The sequence below is a fragment of the Acartia tonsa genome, chromosome 5 (genome assembly GCF_053477335.1).
Source record: "Acartia tonsa isolate MP-2025a chromosome 5, ASM5347733v1, whole genome shotgun sequence".
Taxonomy (NCBI): domain Eukaryota; kingdom Metazoa; phylum Arthropoda; class Copepoda; order Calanoida; family Acartiidae; genus Acartia; species Acartia tonsa.
In genome coordinates, this window is record NC_137264.1 from 47,868,226 (window position 1) to 47,894,949 (window position 26,724).

The 26,724-nt window shown below is 39.2% G+C and overlaps 2 protein-coding genes across 2 annotated transcripts; one reads left to right on the plus strand and one right to left on the minus strand.

Annotated features, from left to right (window-relative positions):
• The first annotated feature begins 243 nt into the window (after nt 1–243).
• On the plus strand, nt 244–6,255 carry LOC145320366 (uncharacterized). Its single transcript, XM_080162781.1, has 6 exons — nt 244–846; nt 2,163–2,225; nt 2,667–2,715; nt 3,745–3,776; nt 4,385–4,454; nt 5,372–6,255. Exons 1-6 carry the CDS (start codon nt 750–752, stop codon nt 5,433–5,435), a joined length of 375 nt encoding a protein of 124 aa, XP_080018907.1. The 5' UTR covers nt 244–749; the 3' UTR covers nt 5,436–6,255.
• A 694-nt stretch (nt 6,256–6,949) lies between these two features.
• Nucleotides 6,950–25,724, minus strand: LOC145320367 (protein Star-like). Its single transcript, XM_080162782.1, has 14 exons — nt 25,700–25,724; nt 23,677–23,726; nt 22,912–22,955; nt 21,550–21,624; nt 21,054–21,115; nt 19,947–20,031; nt 12,279–12,325; nt 11,793–11,872; nt 10,475–10,504; nt 10,081–10,129; nt 9,318–9,449; nt 8,783–8,825; nt 8,175–8,226; nt 6,950–7,074 (listed from the first exon to the last, which is right to left on the minus strand). The coding sequence occupies exons 4-14, from the start codon at nt 21,569–21,571 to the stop codon at nt 6,972–6,974; spliced, it is 705 nt and encodes a 234-aa protein (XP_080018908.1). The 5' UTR covers nt 21,572–21,624; nt 22,912–22,955; nt 23,677–23,726; nt 25,700–25,724; the 3' UTR covers nt 6,950–6,971.
• Nucleotides 25,725–26,724: the final 1,000 nt, after the last annotated feature.

A 26,724-nucleotide genomic window follows, 5' to 3' on the forward strand; every position in this document is an offset into this window, starting at 1 on the left:
TTAAGTATTTTTTTTTTAATTCACAATATAAAAAGTCTAAAAATTACAATGTAAACTCTATAAAAAATATTTAGAATAAAATTAAAAGGATATATCTCTTTTTCAAATTATTATTTGGAGCTTCGCTTCTAATTGAAAAAATGTACCTTGATCACTATCAGTGATTAGTGAATTTTATAGATATTGCAACATTTTGGGAGATAATTTTGTTTATTTACATTTTGTTACTCAAATTGAGAGCTTAGTATATTCTTAACTCTTTTGATTACTCTTACTCATTATTAACCTCTTATCTCTGTATGAGAAAACTATAAAATTTGACAATGAAAATTTAATAACTTAGTAATAGTAAGTTGTGTATTAAAAAAAGATATGTTATAACAAGGAAGACAATCGAAGATCCAAATATTAAAAAGTGTAATAGAGCTAATGTTCAGCGGTTATAAAGCTGCAACAGTGAGGACCGTATCGGTTACAGCTTTTAAAAAAACTCTAAAGGCAGCTGCATTTGGGTGCGGCTAAAGCTTCTAGTATGGCTTTCTAGCCCAATTCTAGAAAAATTAAATTTAGAGGCTGAATGCCCACGCCGCCGATTTGTGAGGCTTGTTTACGACGAGCGGCAGATTTGTTGGGCATTTATAAGCCGCGCAGCTGATGGTGACTAAGGCTGCCGATCCCAGTGTTACTTTAATTTTTTTAATTGAACTACCCTTTCAGAGTTAGACTTTAAGAGTAGTTGTAATGACAAAATGGGGCTTACCAGAAAGAACGTCTGCTGTATTGGAATATTTGTTCTTGTGATTCTTTCTGTAGCCATAGTTTGTGTCTATGTTTTTAATCAGAAAGGTAATTTTACAGCGAAGCAATGCTTTTCTAAATTAGGATCAGTCTGTCCATCTGCAACGGTTAGTTTTTATCTCGTTTATTTAGATATGCTATAATTGTCCTATCGATTTTAAACTTTGCATGATGATTGCTGTAATAGTTAGGTATGATTTAGAAAGCGTAACAACTCTAAAAGTGTTACAAGAATGTCCCTATATCCATTTAAAACATGTTGATTTTTAACCTTTTTTGATAATTTTTTTTTTAAAAATTTAATTTTCTATAATAAGGGTCGGTCTGTACGTCCGCCCGTTCGTAACGAATAGCTTTTTTCGTTAATTTAGGCAAGTTAGAATTGACTTATCGATTTCAAATTTTGCATGATGATTGCTGTAACAGTTATGTAAGATTTAGAAAGCGTAAGAAACAATACCAGAATGTCCGTACGTCCATTGAATATATGTTGATTTTTAATCTTTTAAATTTTACATAATATCTTATTTATCTAATTTTTTGAATACTGATGCATATTAAAACAAGGTACAATGTTATATGTGAATCATCTCTATAATCAAGTCCAAAAAATGTTAGTATGTCCTTAAACAGTATTTTCTATTTGAGCAGTTTTACAACAAATATACTTACAATTTTGTTTATGCTCAGGGGCGTCCAAGCTTTTTATTTTGGGGGGGGTAAAAATTTTTTAGAGGGGGGTAATTTGTGTTTGGGGGGGGTAAAATGGCGCGCGAAGCGCGCCGCAAATTTTTTTTACCCCCCCAAAATTTTTACCCCGGGGGTAAAATTTGCTTGGGGGGGGTAATTACCCCCCCTGAAATCTGTTGGCAGGGGTAAATTTAGTTTACCCCCCCCAAAATTTACCCCCGGGGAAAAATTTTTGGGGGGAATAATTTAAATTTTATTAAATATATATTATTAAGAAATGCGCGCGAAAATTTTTTTTATTAGAGATTTTTTATTTTGGGGGGGGGGGTATTTACCCCCCCAAAATTGTTTGGGTGGGGGGTAAATACCCCCTCCTAAATGGTAAATTTTGAATGGGGGGGGTAATCGCCCCATTACCCCCCCCCCCCTTGGACGCCTATGTTTATGCTTATCTATCTATCTATCTATCTATCTATCTATCTATCTATCTATCTATCTATCTATATATCTATCTATCTATCTATCTATCTATCTATCTATCTATCTATCTATCTATCTATCTATCTATCTATCTATCTATCTATCTATCTATCTATCTATCTATCTATCTATCTATCTATCTATCTATCTATCTATCTATCTGACTATCTATCTATCTATCTATCTATGTCTAGATGATGATCTATGCCCAGTGGATTTTACATGGAGGAATGAAAGTTGTGAAGAGATTCAGCCAGGTTTATTTTTTTGTGGGGGGGGGGGGATAGAATCCTTCCCCCTCCCGCTTAGTTGTTTTTCTACCCATCTACCTCGTATTCCATTATGATCTGAAAATAAGTAGAAAGGACAAACGAACATTAACAATTCAGCACAATAAATCATTTTAATAGATAGATAGATAGATATGTATTTCAACATAAGCATACAAAATAATAAAAATAGAATTATTACACATATTCGCATATTTTTATGCATAGTGTGGTACTTTCATAACCTGGGTTGGCCGTTGCATAAGCTGAAAATACCAGCTGAAAATATCCCAGACAAGAATATTTACTTTTTAGCGATTGTAGAGTTGCTACACTACTCGAGATAATGCCTAATTATTACAGGATTCCTCGTGTAAGTCCCCAGAAATTATAGAAATGTCACAAATTTATATTTTTATTTTATTTTAGAGAAGTATACTGTACTAGGACTAGGAATTATTCCATCTGACAAAAGCATGTAAGTAAACTTTTTCCAGTATGGCTTCGAAACCGATTGATATCCAATGGATTAGAACCGGCTCTCAGCTATACTGCAAAATTCGGTATAGCATCGCATTAAAAAAAATCCACAAATAAAAAATCTAAATTTTAAAATTAAAACTTTTATACACCCTCCTTAATTTCATTGGGGACTTTTGTAAAAGCGAAACTTTTCTATAATTAGGAACGGATAGCTTTTTTGTTTATTTAGGCATGTTAGAATTGTCCTATACATGGCAAACTTTGCATGGTGATTCCTGTGGTAGAAATCGTAGCAACTCCATAATCATTACCAGAATGTCCGTACGTACGTAAATATGTTAATTTTTTACTTTTTTAACAACAAATTTTTATGTGATCTAATTATCTGATTTTTCTCCCGTTTCAGAGCTTCGCTTTTATGGATAATGTCGTCCTTGTTTTTACTTGACACCAACCTTGGCTGCATTAGGGGTGTGTAGAGAATTAAGTGGACCCTTAGGGGGTGGTTCTACCCTCATCAATTATGCCAAGAGAGTAGATACACCCACCTACACCACCTTCTGCACACCATTAAAATTTTCTTAACTTTAAGGGGGTGCCTAGCATCGTATTATATACAGCTTTCTACGAATATAGAAATGTACAATCATAAGATTAAAACCAGTTTTTTTAGCCCGTGCTTCGGCACCTCGGGGCTAAAAAACTAGTTTTAATCTTATAATTGTACATTCTATATCCGCGGAAAGCGGTTTATAATACGATGAAAGAAATAACTATTAATAACTTTGATACTAAAAATTCAGCGTGTCATTTGAGAAGATCTCTCTCTCTAAACTCTACCACCTTCCAACCAAATAGCTTAAAACCATCACATGACTAGTAGGCATATTCTCTTTTAAGAGCAGAGCCCAATCTGTTCAGTGTTTACTAAGATCTTAAGATTCAGACAGACAGACCTTGTTGTATTATCAAGAATATAAATATAAGAATTACGGCTTTATAAAACATTTTTTGTTTGTTGTAGATACACCAAGTTAGTGAAAACCTGTATATCAAGTAAGTTTTTTTTTCAAAAAAAGGCAAAGTTTTTAAATATTTTAAATATTCTTCTTTTTAAATATTTAATATCCCATGGTTAAGTTATTTTTTTATACAATTTTTAGGTTAGGTTATATGGCTAGGGGGCCGAGCGCCCGCGGCTAAGCAGGCTAAGGGCCCGAGCGCTGCGGCCATGGCTATGTTGTCATCCTTGTTCTGAGACTATTTCACTATATATATTTATGTTTTAAGTAGCGGAGCTACTCTATATTTCACTTTTTCTTTCCGGTAGTTCGTCCGTAACACCATAGGAGAATTGCGAATTTCTCAGCTTCTATTGAAGATAGACGGCTGAAATTTTTGGTAAAGCTTCCCAATATCAATGAGCATAAATTGTATAATTCACTTTGTCCGTCAGTCTGTCGGTCAAGCATTAAAAATATTCTTAAAATTATTTGTTTTTTTTTGAGAACGGATTTGTGATTTCTATATGAATTATTGCATATTTATCAACTGACCATATTATCCATAATTATTTCATTTTTTGTACTTCCATGAATTTTTAGTGCTTCGCTATTCATGGATGTTGTCATCCTTGTTTTTTATGATATTTTATTTTTTGATAGAATGTCGACCTTTAAGATGTAATGGGAGAAGTGAATGCTTTGAACAGAATAATAATATTCGTTATTTAGCGTAAGTATTTATTTTAAGGGATTCAGGGAAAAGGGCAGTGGGAGATAAATTAATATTGTTAGAAAGAATTAGGGTAAGAATGGCCTTAATTTGCTTTCCAGGTTCTTGACACCAGGGATCTAAAGGGATAAGACAATGACGGATACATTTATGTATATTCCTAATGATGATACAACAAATTACCCATTCTGTAATTTAACATTTAGTGGTTGACACTCAACTAAATAAATCAACTAATTTAAATTCATTAAACGTCCCCAAGGTTGTTAAGCAAACTAATAAGAAAACGTTATTTGTGGACTAGTGTAAAAATAAGCCCAATGTCCCCTCGCTACCTGCATTTACACAGAACAATTTAATGTATTATCCATTCTTACATGAAAGTAACAGGATGTCTATGCGTGTTTGTGCAGTGAGGATTTTTGGTAATGGCTAAAACGAAATTGTTCTTCTTTAACGTGGAGATTATCATAAATTTACATCTATTTTGGAGGAGGGTACCTCTACCATGCCAAGAGAAATCGGCGAAACACAAAAAATATCATGGAATGACAGACAAAGTTATTTAAAAAGCAGATGTGCTGAGGTCATAATTCAAGGATATAACTATAAAATATCACGTACCCTTTCACTACAGGGACCTAAAGGGATAAGACGATGGCCGATAAATATGTGTACTTCTCCAATGATGATACACAAAATTATCACTTAGGTAGATAAAAATTAGTTGTTAAAACGTTTGAACACTCAACTTAATGAGCCAACCAATCAAAATTCACTTTAACGAATAAGAAAACTTTAAATCTTTAAATCCTTGCTGATGACGGACGGTCAGCAACGGAAATTGTAGAATAGCTCTGCTACTTAAAGAGATTATTTTTTTGCTTAACTTTTATAAACCATTTTCTTTATCACAGGTCAAGGGTATGTAGATGGTTCAAAGAAGGCAAGCAAAACATAATAGACAAATATAAATGTTGACTTCATCATGGGGAGCGAATTTAATATTGTGTCATTCTAATAATTCTATGATTGTAATTTGTTAACCTCCATCTTTATTTATCAGGGTTCGGCAGTGGCTTAACATAATTGAATGAACTGCAGCGGCTAAATAGAGCAGCTGATTTCTAATTTTTGCAGCAGCAGTTTCCTCTTTCAAAGTTGCAAAGCTGCTCAGTTCTTGTTGCGGATTTTTCCTTCCTTAATTTTTTTATGAAAAAAAACAGGTGCTTTCCCTCTAAGTGCCCATCGGGTACGGAACCTCAAGCCTCCTAATAAATTTTCCATTTAAAATAAGGAAAGTTACCTTAGAAAATTAGAATTTAATCCTATATCACTGGTTAGGTTCAGGGGTAGCTATTCTAACCAACAATTCTACAAATAAATCACGAAACCTTATAAATTATCTGGTGGTATATTTTGTTTTTGTCATGTATCTGAAGAGGGGTGGGAAAGAAGGGGAGTAAAAGGGGAAGGGGGTTGTGGGGAAATTTTCCTTTAGAGTTGTTTGTCAGAATATCATTACCTTGTCCCTGGTTAGGTTAGGTATTAGGTAAAGTAAAGTTTATAAAGTCCCCCGCTAGGATCATATGACCCTTCAGTGTTAGCCCCCCTCCTCTCCCCCCTTTGGAAAGTGAGCTTTTAGTTTTACTTAAAGCTCTCTTTAACTAATAAAAAAATACAGCTGAATTGTGGACAATTTAAATGATATAAACTGCTATGACTAATTATTTTTTTTTCTGGTTCATATACTGTAATATATATATTTTTTTCTGTGAAAAAATAAATTTATTTATAGTAAGAATTATCCATTTTTGGCAGCAAACCTACTTTGTGTTTTTTTTGTGGAGATACCCCTTACCAATGAACATCCAATACACAATTTACTTAGTACGTTAGTTCGCCATTCTATTTTAATAAAATGTTATATACAAAAGTTTTGTGAATTTTTGTTTATAAATTTTTTCTTGAATTAAGAATACTTTGTACACAAATCAGGTTTTTGTTGTTTAAGGGACCAGGTATTCTTCATTTATGCATTACCAACGGTTGTGTCTCTAAAGGCCTCTGTGGTACTTGATGAGGGGGGTGTTATATATTTGATTTTTAATTTTATTTAATTTTTTTCAGGGGTGACTTCTCTTCTCTTTCGAACGAACTGACATACAAGCTTTGTTTATATGAGATTCATAATGATTTAATAAAATAGTTTTTTCTTCTTCAATTACTTCAGACTAAATAGGGGTGCTTGCACCACCCCTTCCCTATTATATAATATAACAAGGGACACAACAATGTTTAAGATACATTGTTATTTATTCCCAATAAGGATATACAAGATTACCCTTCCTGAATATTAACACCCAGAAAATTTCTGAATATTAACATCCAGAAAAAAATAAAAAAATTGGTAGGACGACATTTTAACTCATGGTACTACACAAATTTAAAAAGTTTTTTTTTACTAAGACACACACACATAACATTATGATAGATTAAAAGTTGAATATTTATTGATTATAATTGGACAACATTATATTTTAATACAATATCATTTCTTACAAATAGTATATCTAATTCTTTCCCAGTATAGATACTTCGTCTATTTCTGTGCTGAAACCTAGATATAGATAAATAGAAATAAGTATTCCTGATTCTCTGAAGTTAGGATTCAGATGCACACGGAGATTGGAGGTGAGAATCCTTTGGCCAATTATACATTGGTAAGTTTTGCGCACAGCTGGATGTTATATTACAAGCAGACCCGCAATTTTCATAGAAGCTACTCAATTATTACTCTTCTGGCCTAGAGTTTTGGCAGGTGTTCCATATTAAGCCACCCTAATCAATGGCACTCTGAGAAGTATTGACGATGGAAAGCATGATGTAAGTTGTGTGGCATTTCAAATCCTAACTTTCTACATATCTCCCTCCTTACAACCTTAGGGCACCTGAGGGAAGGTTGCGTGTTTATAATCTGATATATTGTGACAGCATTTGTTAAACAAGTGAAAACTATATGAAGGGAAAAAGTTTCGGATCTACTGCAGTTCACGGTAAAATATTGCTGGTAACGAATATTGCTAAAAATCTATTAATTTTAAAGGCTGCTAGCTGCCAAACGGCTGAACGTACAGATCATACCCGCACACCATTTTAAGCAGTATAAGAATGCCTACAAATAATCTGTAATAGCCAAGACTCAATGATGCACAGGGAAAGCTTCACTGAAGAAAAAACGCGTAAAATATGCCTTTTTTGCTCATTTCTCTTCTCTGCGAGATAATTATGCATTATTGATTAATGGCTATTCCAGATTATTTGTAGGCCTTCTTATGCCGCTTAAAACAGTGTGTGGGCATGATCTGTACGTTAAGCCGTTTGGCAGCTAGCAGCCTTTAAAATTCATAGATTTTTGGCAATATTCGTTACCAGCAATATTTTACCGTGAACTGCAGTAGATCCAAAGTTTCTCCCAACCCAAAGCTTAGTGCGCTTACCACTACACTATGGGACACTCTAGATAGAAGCTTTACAAAGTGTCTAAAAAAATCAGCCATGTGACGTCACAAAAATGAATAGGAGAATAGGGAAAGAAAACCCATCAAATAGAGTTGGATAATCCCTCATTTTTATGACGCCATAAGGCTGATTTTTCGAGACACTTTGTAAATCTTCCCCTAGTTAGATAGACAGATAGGTAGATAGATAGATAGATACCTTTTATATCCTTTGCTCGCCATAAAATGTTCAATTATTTGAGGTGAAGAATCTAAAACAAGGATGACAACATTATAAGTTATATATAATTGAGATACAAATCACGGATATATGATTAATGATTAAATAAAGGGTAGGGACTTTGAGCTGAACATTACCCTGGTTGGTACTCAAAGTTTCATGTCTACGTTATCGTATTCGTTGGCTATTAAACTATGGGTACTATGATTGAATTTTAATTTGTTGGTTCCCAAACTAGTAGTGTCCAAACTTTTCAATGACTGATTTTAATCTACAAAAGATACAATTTTGATTAAATTCATTGGGGATGAATTGCAAATTATGGCTTATTGTCTTATCCCTGGTAGAAATGTAAAAATTAAAAAAAATTGTACCTGTGTTTATTGCCCTAGGATAATGGGGATAGGTGTTTTAGCTTTTGGCCTAACATCACAGTAGAGGGAAAGAGAAAGATAAGGGGGAAAGAAACTCCCTAGAAAAGAAATGGGCTATAGGGTATTTTCTGATGCCAATAGGATAGGTAGGCCAAAAGCAGTGACATCTATCCCCATTTTCCTAAGGCACTATAAACAGCTACAAATATTTACCTTTCATGGCTGTACTAGAATGCTCTACTTCAACTGATAAAACCTAAAGAATAAATCAAATTAACAGCACTAGCGGCTACTCCACCAGAGTTCTCTAGGGGCTTTTGAGCAAAAGTAGGGGGAAATGGGTGGGGTAGGAATTGACCCTCCACTCTCCATTATACGAATTTCAGTCAGTCAGTTTATTGGTCATGCTACAAAAGACATGTAATGTTAAGTGATGAAAGTATCGATATTAACTATTATTTATCATATTATTCTCTTTTTTCCTTTTTTACTCTTTTTTTGACTACTGAACACTGCTTTATAGCTAACTTTTTTGAGGGGACAGCGTGAAGTGTCATAAAAATACGTCTAAAAGGGGAGGATGAGAGGAGAAGTGGGAAAGGAAACCACTAAAAAGAGATGTACAATAGACGTATTTTTATGACGTCACACATGACACTTTAGCTGTCACATTTTTTCACTTTGTCTATCCGTGATTGCTTGTGCTTTTCTACTTATGGATGTTGTCATCCTTGGTAATGTTACTCACCTCTATGTCTACTTTATCCCAATTAATTGCCCTAAGAACAGCCAGTTCGAATCCCTCAATATCGAGAACAAATAGGTTCACTTTAGGATTCTGCAAAGCCAGCAAAATTGATTCCAACGGAAAGCATTGAATCTAACGAAAAAATATGTAATTCATACAAAAACTAATCTATATAATCTTTGAATAATAGATTGATATATTGGCAAAAAAAAATCCGCCAAAGAAGGGAGGAAGGATGTTGTTGACCCCTCCCCAAATATCTAAGCATAAGATTTTAGTGTGTGTGGTTCCTCGTCGATGACATAGGAATCATCAATCATTCTAAAATTCAGATGAAACGGATAATTATATCATACAAAAAAATTAAAATCAGTATAGACGTATGATAACGATAATAGAGTTCCTACGCTCCCTAATTCGTGCCTAACTGTTATAAGGATCATCGGGTATAGTCCCTTTCGTGGCAACGCACCTTAAGGGGGGATTCTTCGTATTTTTCACAGTAGCTTTTTCCTATGCCAATTGCATAACCCTGTGGGGCAATCACCTAACCCAATATAACCTCACCTAACCTAAAATAACCTATAAAAATTATACAAATCGCCCCTTAATAGGCGCTGCCACGAAAAGGACTATTCCCGAATCATCCTGCAAACGAGCGAATAGGACAATTCTAACATGTTTAAAATAACGAAAAGAGCTATCCGTTACGCATGGAAAGACTGACCATAACTATAGAAAAGCTTCGCTTTTGAAAACTCACTTCAAAGGCCGCTTTATCCGTTTTTCCATCCACAAAGCCTCCCATCATTCTAACAATTAAATATTGTCATCAAATATCTAAAGGGATAAGTCAATAACTGATGAATTAATGTACATCTCCAATGATAATCCACAAAATTACCCCTTCTATAGATTAAAATCAGTGGTTGAAACGTTTGAACACTCAAGTTAAGGAAACCGACCAATTAAAATTCACGTTAGTCCCCAAAGTGCCAACGAATAAGAAAATGGTATTATAAAACTTTGAGGACTAGAGTAATAAAAAGCCCATTGTACCCTGACTCTCTCATTTTATTGTAATAATTTAAATTTAAAAATAAAATGAAAAAAATCCAATTATTTACAAAGAAAGTGAATAGCTAAAATGTATTTACCCTGTGTTAGAATTATTGTCGCTACCAGTACTGAAAAAAAAACTGTTATCAAGGATCTTAAGGAATAAGACAATGGACGATATATTGATGCACAGAATAATTTGATACACAAAATTACCCCCGCCGACACGCGAAAATTTCACTCTCAGGTTGGACGGACTATTGTACCTAATTTTCAGTATAGCTGCACACCTAAAGGATATTTATGAAATTTAAATATCCTCTGATAAAAGCAATAGGACGTATGTCTGTGTGTCTTTATGTCTGTACCAATGGCTCTCGCACACCGCTGAACTGATTTGGTCCTCTCTTACAGTCTAGGTCTAGGGAAGCATAATTATTTTTGAGAAATGACCCAATGCTAAACATTTTGGATCACGGAAAGAAAACAAAGTAGTCGGTTTTGTTATATTTTCAAAGTAGCTTTTCTTAGCCAATTTCCTAACCCTTGGGGGCAGGGCAATCATTAACATAGAACTAACCTATAATAACCTGTTAAAAGCTACGACGAAACCAGCTACTTCGTTTTCTTTCCATGATTCAACCTTTTTTTAGTTATTATTTACTAGTAATTATAAACTAAAGTCGTAGTAATCTTTATGTGTAGTATCTTAATATTTAAAGAGAGAAAGAGAGAGAGAGAGAGAGAGAGAGAGAGAGAGAGAGAGAGAGAGAGAGAGAGAGAGAGAGAGAGAGAGAGAGAGAGAGAGAGAGAATGAGAAAGAGAGAGAAAGAGAGAGAGAGAGAGAGAGAGAGAGAGAGAGAGAGAGAGAGAAAGAGATTAATATTCAGGGATAGGACATTGGAAGAAAAAGGTTCTATTCAGGGATAAGACAATGAAAGAAAAAAGGTTAATATTTAGGGATAAGACAATGAAAGAAAAAAGTTTAATATTTAGGGATAAGACAATATGATATCATTTTTTAGGTGGTGCCTGCACCACCTATTCACCAGTTTAATACCTATATTAGCAACAACTTTTTTTGTACAAGAATTTCTCATATTAGATATTTACAAAATGGGTTGCATTATAGCATCCATAACAGATCTATATAGGTATTAAATTTCTAGGGTTGAGCTCTAGTTCTCCAAACATTAAGTGTTAGAAACTCATATAGGGGTTAAATTATTGTGACTTTACTTTCATTGACTGCTTAGATAAAACCTATGATACTAAATTTCACATACTAGATGTAGTTTTTAATTTTATGTTGAAGGAATATAGTTTTATCTATCCCACAAAAAAGTTTATTATTATATAATGTTGTATTTTTTAACAAACTGATTTTTAAAAGAATTAGACTCTAGTATATATTACCTGTAAAAGTTGACATATGTAAAATGTGGAGAATTTTTAGTCCCCAAACAACTGTTCATTAAAAAGGATTTTCTTCCAACCTTACAACATAACAAGAATCACATCAAAGAGGAGACAAAACATGCCACAATTATAATAAAGAAAAAACAACGACTTTATATTTCGTAATTGGCAACTAAAAATCAAAATAACATTTTTCCAATAATTCAAAATGGCGGGTTATTAAAATATTACTCAAAAGATTTAACAGAAAAAAGGAAGCTAGATGGATTCAAAAGTAGATTATAAATATATATTTGAAAAATGTAGAAAAGTTGATCAGAAGTAGAATAACATTTTTACTTGTAGCATTACTACTGATGAAAGGAGTTATAATTGATCAGACAAAAAAAGCTCTACTTCTAAAAAAGATAGAGAGATAGATAAAGAAACAATGATGACTTTTAATCCATAGATAAAGCTACTCTGAAAATATTTATTTATCACCTTTTCACATTCTTTGAAATATTCTTGATTTGGCTCAATTAAAACACCTAAAATTTACCTTTAATCAAAAGGACGACAACATCCATAAGTAGCAAAGCGCAGATTATTGAATTATTGAACCAGGATTCAAAAAACTGGATTGACAATGAAAATTATTGAAAATTTCAGAATCTGTTTTTAAAAGAAGTCCTTGTAGCATTCTTGACATATGTACAATGTACATTTAAACAAAGGGAGTTATAGAGTAGATGCTTTGCATTCATTGTCATAAAAATCTACACATAAAATTTTAGCAATCTATCTTTAAAATTAGTCTTGTATCCTGTATAAAAAAAATTTAATGACTCTCAAAGCATTACTAATGTGGTAAGTTGAAGCGTTTCAGCTTACCGTTGCGAGTTCGAATCCAACGAGCCCCTAGCCTTGAAGAATTCTACCAATAACAAACTAGCAGGATTTACTACTACAAAAATATATTTAAAACTGAATACATTTACAATGGGTGATTACTATATATACAAAAATAGATGATAACAATAAGTTAGGTTTGAAGGGGGTGTGGGGAGACAAGGGCGTAGCCCGCGGCGGTAGGCATCTGTGGGGTAAGCTGCAGTAAAGGGGAAGGTAACCACCTCCAGGTAGGATAGTTGCCTGAGGGGCGCGGGGTTGCTAGGTGGCCGCGTCCCTCCCCCATTTAGCCAGTCCAATCTGACCGCTGCCGGTGGGGTCATCAGCGGGCAGGGGTGAATGGTGATAATAGGATTAGTGCAGAAGGCTTGACTTGATAAGCCACTGCGTAGCAACTCTGTATAATGCCCGTCTGTATGCTGCCGTCTTACCACAACCTCCCCTTCAAGGGCTGCGGGGCCACCGGGCCACCAGGCCTTGAACCATGGGAGACGGCAGCTTCTCCCTGGGGCACAGCTCGGTGTAGGACAGCCCTGGCTATACAGGCTCCTCGGGACACTCGTTGCTCGGTCTGGCTGTGGTTGGATATCAGCATTGTCAGCTCCCGGTTGGTTCCCAGCTGAGGGTTGGCGACGGCCAGGCCTCGGCGTTGGAAATTAGGCCTTGTCTGCAGGACTATCTCTGTCTTGGCTGGTAGCTGAACACGGAGGCCTAGGCTCACTCTAGAGGCTCCCAAGGGGGGGACAACGATGGTAGAAGGCGCGTAGAACTCCATAGGGGCGCCCATCTTGTCCAGGTTGCTCGGCCTCTTAGCTCCCACCCGGATGGGGACGGCTGTCATCTGGAGGGGGCACATCGCTTCTGCTTCACCTTCTGGGGCCGCAACTTCCATCTCAGTGGCCACTTCTCCTCCTGAGGGCTCGCTGCTGGCAGATAGGGGCTCCATGTCCGCGTCCGGGTTCCAGACTGCATCCGTGGGTGGTTCTGGGGCCGGCGGCGCCAGCTGTGGTTCGTTGGGTTGGTGCTGCAGGTTCTCTTCCACCGGGTCACGATCCTGGCAGCTAGGCTGTGGGGCTGCGGCCGCCGGCTGGTACACTGGAAACTGCCCTGGTTCACTAGATGGCAGCGCCGCGGCTCCGGCCGGCAGCTCAGTGGCGTCTTTGTCGCCGTCCAGGTCGTCTTGGATGTCCGTTGGAATCTGCTGGGCGGTGACATCTCCTGTGTATTTGCGCAGTCGGCGGTGATTTCTGAGATCTTGGCTGTTGGGGAGGCGGGTCTGATGACGTAGTGGACGTCCGTGGCCCGTCTCACTATCTTCCAGGGGCCGGTCTATCTCTTGGTAATCTTGGCTGCTTTCCCTGGCACCAGGCTGGGGGCCAGATACCAGACCAGGTCTCCAACCTCGTACTTGGCCGTGACTTCGTAGGCGGCCGCGCTCCTTCGGATGGTTCCCTCCTCTCGCTGCTGGATTGCGTCATACACGGCGTGGTATCGTTGCAGGAGGGCTTGGACGTTGGCTGGGACTGATGCATACTCAGTGTCTGGCAGCCGGAGTACCAGGTCCACCGGGAGCTTGGCCTCTCTCCCAAAGTAGGCCAGGAAAGGGGTCACGCCCGTGGACTTGCAGGTCTTGGTGTTGTAGGCGAAGGCGATAGCAGGCAAGTGTGGCTCCCAGTTGTTGTCGTCTCTATCCAGGAACAGCCGCATGCCTGTGTTGAGCGTCCATTGGAACCTCTTGACCCGGTTGGACTGCGGGTTGTAGGGCGGTGGATGTGTCAGGCCAATCTCGAGCTTGGAGGCTAGTTCCTTGAATACCTGGCCAGTGAACTCCATCCCATTGTCGGAGTGAATCTTCAGGGGGCATCCCAACGTGGCCAGGTGGCGGTGCAGTAGGGTCTCGGCCACCATGAGGGTGCGCTTGTTGGGGATGGCGTAGAGGCTGACAAACCGGCTGAACCCATCCTGACAGGTGAGGATGTAGCGGTTCCCGGCTGGCGTCTCTGGTAGGGGCCCCACCAGATCAATGAACAGGACTTGCTGTGGATACCCCTGCCGGGAGGGCACATGTATTCCTAACTTCAGCCTCTCCTTGGTGACCTTCTGTACGCACTCAGGACAAGTCTGGACCATCAGGCAGACGTCGCGGGACAGGTTGGGCCACCAGAAGTGCTTGGCGACGTGAGCGATAGTGGCGTCCATCCCATAGTTCCCAGCCATGGGGGCTCCATGGGCCAGAAAGAACGCGTCCTGCCGGAGGGCCGAAGGCAGCAGGTATCTTGTTCTCTCCCCTGTCAGGATTTTGTCGGTGGTGGTGAGGCAGCCATGCTCGTCGAGTCCAAGGGCTGCGAAGCGGCTGGTGTACTGTTGCTCGTCTCGGTCCTTGCCCCGTAGCTCAGCCTTAGTTGGGGGTTTCCCGTCAGCCACCCACTGGCGGACACGGAGCAGGAGGGGGTCCTGGGTCTGGGCTTCTAAGACTCGTGCCGGATCCAGCCGTACTGCGGAGGGTCTGCCAGCTGCGGGCTCCCCTAGCTGGCAAAGGTGATGGAGATACTCAGCCTGTTCTGCTAATTCTTCGGCAGACGGGGCCGGCATATTGTCATCCTCCCGGCGGCTGAGGGCGTCAGCGTTGGTATTCTGGGTGCCGGGGCGATGGCAGACAGTTAAGTCTAGGGCCGCTAGCTCCTCCTGCCAGCGGGCCACCATCCCTGTGGATGCATTCAGTGACTTCATCTGTAGCAAGGCTGAGGAATCAGTGTTGATCTGGAAGCTGCGGTAGGACAAGATGCTGTGGAATTTCCGGATCCCATACATGATGACGGCCATCTCTCCCTTCCAGGACGGATAGCGGGTCTCGGGGTCGGTCGTCTTGCGCCCCACAGCGGCAATGAGCCTCTCCTTGCCGTCCTGGCACTGGCTGAGGATTGCAGAGATGGCCCGGCTGCTGTAATCCGTGGTGAGCTGGAACACGGCTGGTAGGTCAAACCTGGGTGGCGCTCGGATGGGGGCTTGGCGAAACTTGTCCTTGAGCTGTACCAGCTGGGCTTCCATCTCGGCTGTCCAGGTCAGTGTCCTGGCCGTTTCCTGCCAATTCATCTCGTAGGTGAGGTCGGCATACTCAGGGATGAACAACCGGTAGTAGCCAAAGAACCCCAGGAGTGCCAGCAGGTCCTTGTGGGTGCTGGGGGCCGGCCAGTTGAGGATACGGTCAATATAATCCTCTTGCATGGCTATCCCCTCACGGCTGAGGGTGTGGCCCAGATAGTCTACCTTGGCTAGGAACAGCTTGGTCTTGGAGGGCTTGAGGCGGATTCCTCCCCTGCGGTGGGCTTCCAAGACTTCCTGGAGCCTAGCCAGGTGGGCCCAGGTGTCGTTGTGGAAGGACAGGATGTCATCAAGATATGACTGGAGGTTGGCCGTGCCCAATGGGTTCAGAACCCCTGCAATGAACCTGGAGTAGACAGGTGCGGTGGCTAGGCCAAAGGGCATCCTTTTCCATTGGTACAAGCCCCTGGGGGTGGTGAAGGCGGTGCAGGGCCGGCTATCCTCGGACACTCGGATGGTATAGTACGCAGCCACCGCGTCTAAGGCACTGTAGACGCGGTGTCCCCCATCTCGTTCTACCAGCTGCTGGATCTTGGGCAAGGGGTAGCTGTCCAGCTCAAGGCACTTGTTGAGGGCCCGGTAGTCGACCGCCCAACGGGTGCTCCCGTCCTTCTTCTTGATGGGCACCAGGGGGCTGCTCCAGGCCGATTCCGAGGGCTCTATGACTCCTTCCTTCAGCCAGGTGTCCAGCTGCTTTTCCCGCTCGGCCTCCTGCCATGGGTTCAAATCACGAAATTTCTGGCGGATCGGCTGGGTCCCTGGCTTGAGGCGCAGCTGTAGCTCTACTACGTCGGTGCAGCCCGGTGTAGAGTTGGAGAAGACGTCCCTGTACTCCGACAGCAGGGTCCAGACCTCCTTCTTGAGCAAGGGGTCCTTGCGCAGAAATTCGTTCTCCTCCATCTCAAGATCTGCCCACAGCTGCTGCATATCTGGGGGTTCAGCAGGCTCTTGGAAGGAATGGATGCGAGGGGGAGGCTTGTCGGAGACTTCTAGAATGTCGGGCTTCACCAGCTCCCCAGCCACGGGGAGGCCGGCGTTCAGCAGGAGAGGCATCTCCCCCTCATTGACCACCAGTACTTGGAACACGTTGGCGGAGCCAGGCCGGTGCGCATACAGGCCTTCTGGTATGACAAGATACTCCCCAAACCTTTGTTCCGGAGCAGACAGGGACAGCCATGACGCTGCGCCCAGGCAAGACCACCCGCTTGGCCGTACGGAGTTGGGGTGGTTGGCCATTTGTTGGAGTGACAGCACTTAGCTTGTAAGTGGCTGGCACGGGGCCGGCTTTGGCTCCGGAGGCAACCGGCCGCGATTTGACGGGCTCGGCGCCGAGAGAGAGGCTGAGGCATCAGAGCCATTCGTGGCTCCAAGGGCGTCCGGCCACGAATTGACGGGCTCGGCGCTAGGAGAGGCCGGGTTGTCAGGGCCAGCCTTGGCTCCGGGGGCGTTCAGCCACGACTTGACGGGCACGGCGCCGGGAGAGGCTGAATCCTGGGTGTTAGGCGCGGCTCCGAGTGCATCAGACCACGACTTGACGGGCCTGGTCTCGGACTTGGCAGGTTGGATTGCTGGGGGGCCCAGGTAGAGGGGGCCAGGTGGACACGGCTGGCCGTTGATAAAGGTATCGGCGGAGAAGATAGGCTCTGGAGGGCTGGAAATTTCGGGGAATTTTTGGTCCCCCTGTGGGCGTTCAGCGCGGCATCCACCCAGTGTGTGCCTCGCTTGACTACGCGCGGCTGCTCCGGCAGCGGGCCTGGCAGAGGCCCCTCGTAACTCAACTCTCTCTCGGCGGTCTCCCGGTCTATAGGGACGCCGCGGAGTGGGATAAACTCCCCACGCACCCACAGGCAGGGGGGTTGCATGTCAAAACAGAGCCTAGTTCCGAACTCCTTGAGAAAGTACCCCCCTATGTTCAGGGGGTGCGAGAGATTCCGTACCACGGTCACGTGGTACAGATGGAGTATAAGAGTGTGTGAGACTGCCATATATAATTCATATAACTTTCCAATTACCTGAAGGGGCTGCCCTTCCTCATTAGCGGTCAGGATTTGGGTGTTGTCTGGAACCAACATCCGCTGCACGCCCATTGCGTGCATGAGGTGCTCGGAAATAACAGCGGACCCTGGTTCACGGTTGCCAGAATCTACCATGGCATCAACCTGTACGTGCTGGGCAGGGTCAGGAGTAGGGAACCTCACCCTGATATGGCAGGGGAAGTGGAGGTCCTGCCCTTGGGACAAGGGGGCCTCCCGCTCGGCCGGTGTCAGGCGAAATTTCGGCGGCGGCCGAACCGCAGCTATGGTGCTATCGCCTACCATAGTGGGTGTAAACCTTTGGTGGTGGCTTACACTGAAGCTTCGAATCACTAGAGCTTATCAAATCACTGGATCAACAATTTTATATTTTATCACTTGGTTGACATTTATAAACACTTATGTGTAGTTATCACTAGGAGCTCTAAGTGTGATTCTGGAAGCAATGACAGCAGGGAATGTCCGTCCTGCAAGCGTCGATGGGTTGCGTCTGGAGTGGCGGCGGCAGGGAATGTCCCGTCCTGCAGCGCCGCGGGTTCGAATCCAGAGGGGTGGCGGCAGGGAATGGCCCGTCCTGCAGCGCCGTGGGTTCGAATCCTGGGAGGTAACGGCAGGGAATGTCCCGTCCTGCCGCACCTTGGGCTCAAATTCTGCTATCCGTCGCAGTGGTAGGCCTTACTTTGCTGAAGCTTTGCAGCCACACATTGCCTTCTCAGGGAGACCAGCTACGCAGCTGTCCGTCTCGTAGATTTGGCCTGGGTGTCCTGGGGCTTGTCCCAGCTACACGTGCCAAATTAGACTCAGTTCTGTAGCCGTCTGAGCTAAATTATCCGATTACCGTGGCTGCGCACCTAGCGCTACTCCCTCACGGTATGGAAAACGCCGTCAACTGGCACTTTTAGCAGGCTAAATCTGCTTGCCGTAGGCCAGAGGCCTACATAATGTGTTCAAAATGATGGAAAATCGACCTAAAAAGGCCGTCTCGCGGGTCAGTTGGCTTCTTAGTTGGCGGCTGACTGTCCCCTTACTTGCAAAAGGGTCCAATCAGAGGTAGAATTGGCTAGTTTTAGCAGGGCTCGATTGAAACACGCTGACACCAAGATGTGGTAAGTTGAAGCGTTTCAGCTTACCGTTGCGAGTTCGAATCCAACGAGCCCCTAGCCTTGAAGAATTCTACCAATAACAAACTAGCAGGATTTACTACTACAAAAATATATTTAAAACTGAATACATTTACAATGGGTGATTACTATATATACAAAAATAGATGATAATAATAAGTTAGGTTTGAAGGGGGTGTGGGGAGACAAGGGCGTAGCCCGCGGCGGTAGGCATCTGTGGGGTAAGCTGCAGTAAAGGGGAAGGTAACCACCTCCCGGTAGGATAGTTGCCTGAGGGGCGCGGGGTTGCTAGGTGGCCGCGTCCCTCCCCCATTTAGCCAGTCCAATCTGACCGCTACCAGTGGGGTCATCAGCGGGCAGGGGTGAATGGTGATAATAGGATTAGTGCAGAAGGCTTGACTTGATAAGCCACTGCGTAGCAACTCTGTATAATGCCCGTCCGTATGCTGCCGTCTTACCACACTAACATGTCAGATGTGTACAAAATCATGAAAGTACAACACATAGTACATTAAAAAAAAACCTCAATATCAAGAATAGACATATTATATATAGAATATAGATAGTCCAACTGACCCAATTTTCGTTAAAATGAAAAAGAGAATTTTTGCAGATAGATCGGTTGTTTACATTTTGTTTTATACTAAATACTGGCGATGGAATTTGAGACGAATTTATTCGATGATATAATTTTTAGAAAGCTAACTTTATTAAAAGAATTTCATTACTAACCTAATATTTGTTTTTTTCATATGCTTCACATTATATGCGAGAAGAATTTTTTAAAGGAATTAATTTACCCAGGAAAAGCTTAATCCTTAAAAATGCAACAATTTATAGCTGACTAAACAAAATGAAAAAATAAGCCCCTATGTAACAAAATGTGTAAACAATTTCATCCAATGAGATCTCTTGTATGTTCCTTTAGTATTTTCCTATTTGTGGAATTAGCCAATATGTCTCATATGTAACTCTATTATTTGAGGTAAAAGTTGTAATAATACCTGTCCATCCATATTCATATTCTAATGGCAAAGATACAGAAGTAGAGTCACAATCCCAAGCCCCAGCTTCAACAAAGAAACCCCCCTGTAACATTCAAACAGTTTATAAAAATACAAGGATGACAACATCCATAAAAAGCAAAGCAAATTTTTAAATAAATTTGTTGAAAAACAAAATAAAATAGAATAAAAGTAAATACAGGGAAAATGTTTGAGGACATACTTACATTTTTAGGTCTAAATTATAGAGATGCTTCACTTATAATATTGTACTTTGTTGTCCTCAGAACCAGTATTCCAATAAACATATCAATCGAATGATTATATCACATCAAAAATAATTTTGAAAATAAAAGGCTTTGATCAAGCCAACTTATTTTTGCATATTACCTGGATAAACTTGCCAAGTTTGTTGGCAGACTATGCCCGCCAAGATGAAGATACAAAAAATTAATTCTCAGTCATGTAGAGTGAGTTAAAAAAGAGTCAGTTAGTTATAGCACCCTTTTTTCACGCACACAAAATAAAAAAAACGGAGTTGGGTGGGGTGCGTTTATCCTACTTATAAACGTTATCATCCTTATTTTTAAAAGTGAAGCTTTTTTATAACTTAGGTCAGTCCATCCGTCCGCAATGGTCAGCTTGTTTTGTTAATATAGACATGTTAGATTTGTCCTATAGATTTAAACTGTGCATGATAATTCCTTTAATGGTTAAGTACAATTTATAAAGTGCAGCAACTCTATAACCGTTACCAGAAAGGCCGTACGTTTATTCAAAACATGCTGATTTTCAATTTTTGACATGATATAATTATCCTATTCATACTATGATTTTTAAAATAATGATTCTTAAGACAACAATGTACAATATCTAACGCGAGGCACCTCCATAATCAAATCCTAAAAAGAAAATATGTTCTTCTATTGTATCCTGTATTTATGCAATTTGCAACAAATTTATGTACATTTCGTTAAGACTTAGTAATTAATATCCAACTTACTAAGAACTGACACTCTACAATAGTTATTGCTCGTTTGCCCTTCCTTCAGATTTTAGAGCTTCCCTTTAATGGATAATGTCATCCTTGTTTCTTTACAACAATACCTTCAAGTTAAATTTATAGACCATCTCCATCACATCCAGTGCCTGATAATTTGTTTTTAAATCTACAAAACAAAAAAATTAAATGTTAGACAAACGAACATTTACTAACATGAAGGAGAAATCAAACATTATTTAGAAGTCCAAGTCAAAATTGTTAGGGACGATTTTACTATGATGGGTGATGTTACCCTCCCTCCAATATAGGGGAATAGTCCCTTTCGTGGCAATGCCCCTTAAGGGGCGATTCATCTTTTTTTTAAAATGGCTTTTTATAGGTTATTTTAGGTTAGGTTAGGTTATATTCAGTTAGGTGATTGCCCCGCAGGGTTATAGCCCCCCGCAGGTGAAAAGCTACTGTGAAAAATACGAAGAATCGCCCCTTAAGGTGCGTTGCCACGAAAGGGATTATACCCTAATATAGTTAGAAACCTTCTATGAAGCATCACTGAAAAGGAGAACCTTATGAGTTAAAAGGTTAATGAGATCCTGCACTTACAGAAATTGAAGCTTGCTGTCATATATTCTTCACTCCAGGGTCTTGGGGGCTTTAATATATCTCTTTGTATAACATCTAAATTATTGGAATAAACATTACAGTGCAGTGGTACCCAAATTTATAGTAGGGTTGGGCCGGATACTTTTTGGCCGGATACCGGATATCCGGCTTATTTCTAATGCCGGATATCCGGTTCCGGCCGGATATCTGGCCAACGTTCGATATCCGGTAATTTACCGGATATCCGGCGCATAGAAGTCCAAGGGGGGGGGTAATGGGGCGATTACCCCCCCCCCATCTAAAATTTACCCCCCCAAAATAAAAAATCTCTAATAAAAAAAATTTTGCGCGCTTCGCGCGCATTTTAATACTATATATTTATTAAAATTTAAATTACCCCCCCCAAAAATTTTACCCCGGGGGTAAATTTTGGGGGGGTAAAAAAAATTTGCGGCGCGCTTCGGGCGCCATTTTACCCCCCCCAAAAAACGAATTACCCCCCCCTTCAAAAATTTTTACCCCCCCCCCAAAATAAAAAGCTTGGACGCCCCTAATCCGGCGTCAAAAATCAGCCGGATATCCTGTAACCGGATAGTTTTAATATCCGGTATCCAACCGGATATTGAAAATGGCCGGATATCCGGCCCAACCCTAGTAATCTTATTGGATTTTGATTGGTTGGTTCAAAACTAGAAGTGATCAAACTTTATGATCAATAATTGTAATAAATTAGTTTTTTTTTAAATAAAACTTTTTTATATTTAGGGTTAGTCCGTCCTTGACAGTTAGGTTTTTTAGTTAATTTAGACATGTTATAATTGTCCTATCGATATCAACTTTGCATGATGATTCTTACAACAGTTAGGTACGATTTAGGAAGCGTAGCAGCTATATAATTGTTACCAGAATGTTCGTACGTCCATTTATAACATGTTGCTCTTTTACCTTATTTACAACAATTTTTTATGTGTTATTATTATCCTATTCATCTCATTTTTAGAATACTGATTCCTAATACAACAAACGTAGAATGTTATAAGGAAAGCATCTCTATAATCAATTACTAAAAATGCAAGTATGTCTTTAAACAGTATCCTGTATTTTAGCAGTTACATATACAAAATATTCTACTTTTTCAGTTCTATCACTCTACTATATATACAAGTGTTCATATTGAGGGTTGTTCAAAAAGATACTTTACTTAGAAAAATATATTAACACTTCTCTAGCTTAGAATTTAAGGTTTTAAATGTTTGGACAATGCTAGTTTGAACCAAACAATTCCTAATTAATGAAAGTATTCAAACAGTTTTTGGTCTTGGATTTCAAATAAAATAAATATACTTGTAAATACTATCTTACATGTAAGGTAGGGATCATCATTTTCCAAACAGTTTAACAAAGGCCTAAATAAAGATTTGAGTAATAGGTTTAAATAAATTTAATTAATAAATTTGACGAGAAATCTATAATACAAAGTAGAATGATGTCTGTCTGTCCGTCCGTCCGACTGTCCCTTAAGATCTCGGTAACCACTGAACCGATTGGATTCTACTCTTCAGGGAATATACCTATTGCGACTGTGGTGATTTTAGGCTATTTTTTTTGGGGGGGGGACACCCACAACCCCACCATTTTTAGGCAGTTATCTTAAAATAAGTGGCAGCACCAGAAGCACTTATTTTTTTATTTCCTCTGTGGGCGAAGCCGCTAGTTCATTTATAAAGTGGTCTGCAATTAAAGGCGGGGGGGGGGAGGCTCAGGAGAGTTATTTGAAATTTTAATGTTAGCCACACAATTCTTCTTATTATTTAATTGTTATTGGCTGACATTTGTAAAGCTACAAAAATCTATTATTAGATGGTGATTTTCTCCTGGTATAAATTATGAGCACTCCGTATTCTATCTCACTTTTTCATGCAGTAATATTTATCTGTTTTTCCAGTGTGGCTTCAAAACCGATTAATATCAGCTGGAATAGAACTGGTTAGATGAGATAAATAACTATTCTCTTGCGATTGATTATTAACCAACCATGAACAACCCAGATTAAATCACACTTTGCAATGCAATAATACCCACTTTATCTATTTTCATACAATAAAAAACTCCTTAAAATAAAATCACCTCTTTTCAATTATTAGTTCTCCATTGTGTATTCTCGGAACACCATCAGCCTTAATATTTTTTTTATAAAAAAATCTTTTTTTGTATCCTCATGATAAATTAACATGATGTCTATCTATCTGTCTGTCTGTTTGTTTGCAGCAAAGGATCTCGCTAACAGCTGAAGCAAATTTTTTTGGGGGGAAGGTACCACCACCCTCCCAAGAGAAATCAAGTAAAAGTAAAAAAAAAATTGGGGGGAGGTAATTTTTCTAGGGGCATTATCTCTTTTTGGCGATGGTTATACCACCTCCCCCTAGATTGTTAAAAACCTTTCTATGACCTATGAGTAGCTGCCCTGTAAAGGAAAACCATATTTGTTCAGAGGTTAGCGAGATCATTTGGTATAGACGACAGATACATAGACGGGACGTTGCCGTTCCTGCAACTGGCAGAAATACAGTGGATGTATTTTTGTCAAAATTGTTTGTCTGGATGTAAATTCGACAGTAATTTGCTATATATCGTAGGCATGCTGACAAATAAACATCTAACACAGGCATTTAAACATCCAAAATTGTCAATTATACATCTGTTTCTTGCCAATTTCACATCTAAACTTTATAATATGTCATAAATACATCCTGTACATTTCAGGACGATAATTTAAAATAAAAAATATTGGATCCCATAATATTTTAAAGAAAGAGAGGCAAAATTATAATTATGTTTTTAAATAAAAATATTGAAATTAAGAAAAATACAGAAGAAAAGGGAAGTGAGAGAGGGGGACATTTAATCTTTAAAAAACAAAGAAAATATTTGAGCATAATGTTAAATTATGTTTTGTACTAAACAAGGATGTCAACATCGAAGTGGCGAAGCACAGATAAATATAGTCATTTACCAAAATATCAAGAAAGTAAAAATAACAGATTCTTAAGATTTTCTAATTAAATAGTAGCTTCACTTCAACAAGAAATATTTAATAAAAAGCAAGGAAAGGAAAACAGATGGATGGAAAAAGAGAGGTATAGAATGCTTTCCCATAAAGTGCATATCGAGCACTGAAAACACACTGATTAGATCTTTGAAAATCAAGAGGGGACACTCTGATATAAGAAACTATAAGACAATTAAATATAAGGACAAACTGAAAAGCAAAGTTCCATGGAATAAAAAACAGGATAGTTAAAATCAAATTTACTAATTGGCTCCGTTATTTACTGTGAAAAAGGTACATCATTTAATAAAAGCTTCCTTAAATTTTTTCAATTGAAATAATATTTTATTGCAAAACCAAAATATATAAACAAAACATCCAATAGATTTTAAAAGGGGGATGGGAGCTGGTTATAGTTTTATAATATTAAAAATTACATGGAAATAAACATTTTTGTAAGAAAATGTCGAGCTATTTACCACATAACATCAATAATTTGTACAATATTTTTCTCATATATTAAACTCCCAAGAGAGGAAGATCATATTTTAAGCAATGGGTTGCTGCATTTTCCTAGTCCTGCTGTATTGTATTAATTGATATCTTGTATTGATAATAAATGTCTACTATACAGTTCACTATTGTTTATTATTAATTAAAATGTATAGGATGTATTTATGACATAAAAAAAATTTTAGATGTAAAATTGGCAATGTTTTTTACATTTTGACAAAAATACATCTAGATGTATTTCGGCCAGTTGCAGGAACGCCATGTACCCACATAGACAGACAAAGATCTTGTTACTTTTATATAAGGAATCAATTTAGTTATTATTTTAATTATTAGGTCTAAAGATAATCACGAAACCTATAAAAAAATTTATGTCTTTTGAAGAATTATTGACAGAAAACTATGTATAAATGAAATGAGCACATTTCAAATGAATAATCACTATAATAATATCATCTCTTTATCTTCAATAACAGCCAAGAAAATTACATTTCTCTCATAGGGTCAGGGGCTAGCGGACTGACTGACGGACATACAGATAGAAAACATGAACTATAGTGTAGTTTTGCTGTTAAACAAAAAATATACCGTTAGAATATAGGTTGTGTTGATTTTATCTACATTTATTTGGATTCAAATAAAGATATTTGTTCAAAATATATGCTCAATTTTTACTTTTCTTTTCTTTTAATAGATCCAAAGAGAGAGGTGACATTGGACTGTAAATCTCATTGGTATCCAAAGTTTTATTACCACGTTGGCTCAAAAACTTTGGGGTACTTTTACTAAATTTTGTGTCCAAACATTTCAAAAGATATTTTTAATCTAAAAAGAGGGTAATTTTGTTTATCATCATTGTAGATGTCCGTCATTTTATCGTTCCTTGTCTTATCCCTTGAGAAACCTGCAATAAACCTAACCCCAATATTGAAGCTATTGCTAATTCACTTTGTCTGTCCGTCCGTAACGTAATATAATTGATGAGATTTTCTTGCTTTCTATTCAGGATGGATTGATGTTCTTAAATCATGTAAAGAAAACGAAGTAGCGGTTTTCGTCGTATTTTAAAAGTAGCTTTTGATAGGCTATTTTAGGTTAGGTTAGGTAAATGTTAATGATTGCACCGAAGGGTTAGGAAATTGGCCCCGCAGGGTTAGGGCCTCCTGCTTGAGCTAGAAATAGGAGAAAAGCTACTGTGAACCCGCTACTTCGTTTTCTTTCCAAGATCAATATATATTTTTTTTTTGTGAATATATACCTTACCAATGCGCATTCAGTATGCTTTAAATGTATGTTTTTTTTTATTTTAAATATATCTAATTCGGGAAATAATTTGTCTATGGTTTTATATAAAAATGCTAATTCCCCCCTAACCCCAAGAGGATATAAGCAGTAAAAAACCCCGCAGGGGGTATAATTTTTAACACTTCTTTCTTATTTAGTCTTTAAAAAGGATTTAAAATGCTTTGACATATTTTTTTTTAACTCTTACTTTATACATCTTAATTGGAACTGATGATCTATTTTTATAGAGAAACATATGTATTCCATCAATAAAGAAAGTTAAAAAATTAAACTGTGTTTATACATATAATAATATGTTAAAATCTGCT

Excerpts from the sequence above, each read along its gene's own strand:
- LOC145320366 (XM_080162781.1), top strand. The coding sequence starts at position 750 with ATGGGGCTTACCAGAAAGAACGTCTGCTGTATTGGAATATTTGTTCTT. Across the intron at positions 2,226-2,666 it reads TTGTGAAGAGATTCAGCCAG|AGAAGTATACTGTACTAGGA; the intron begins GTTTATTTTTTT and ends ATTTTATTTTAG. Across the intron at positions 3,777-4,384 it reads AGTGAAAACCTGTATATCAA|AATGTCGACCTTTAAGATGT; the intron begins GTAAGTTTTTTT and ends ATTTTTTGATAG.
- LOC145320367 (XM_080162782.1), bottom strand. The coding sequence starts at position 21,571 with ATGACAGCAAGCTTCAATTTCT. Across the intron at positions 20,032-21,053 it reads TCTATAAATTTAACTTGAAG|GGGGGTTTCTTTGTTGAAGC; the intron begins GTATTGTTGTAA and ends TGAATGTTACAG. Across the intron at positions 8,826-9,317 it reads GGGATAAAGTAGACATAGAG|GTTTTATCAGTTGAAGTAGA; the intron begins GTGAGTAACATT and ends TTTATTCTTTAG.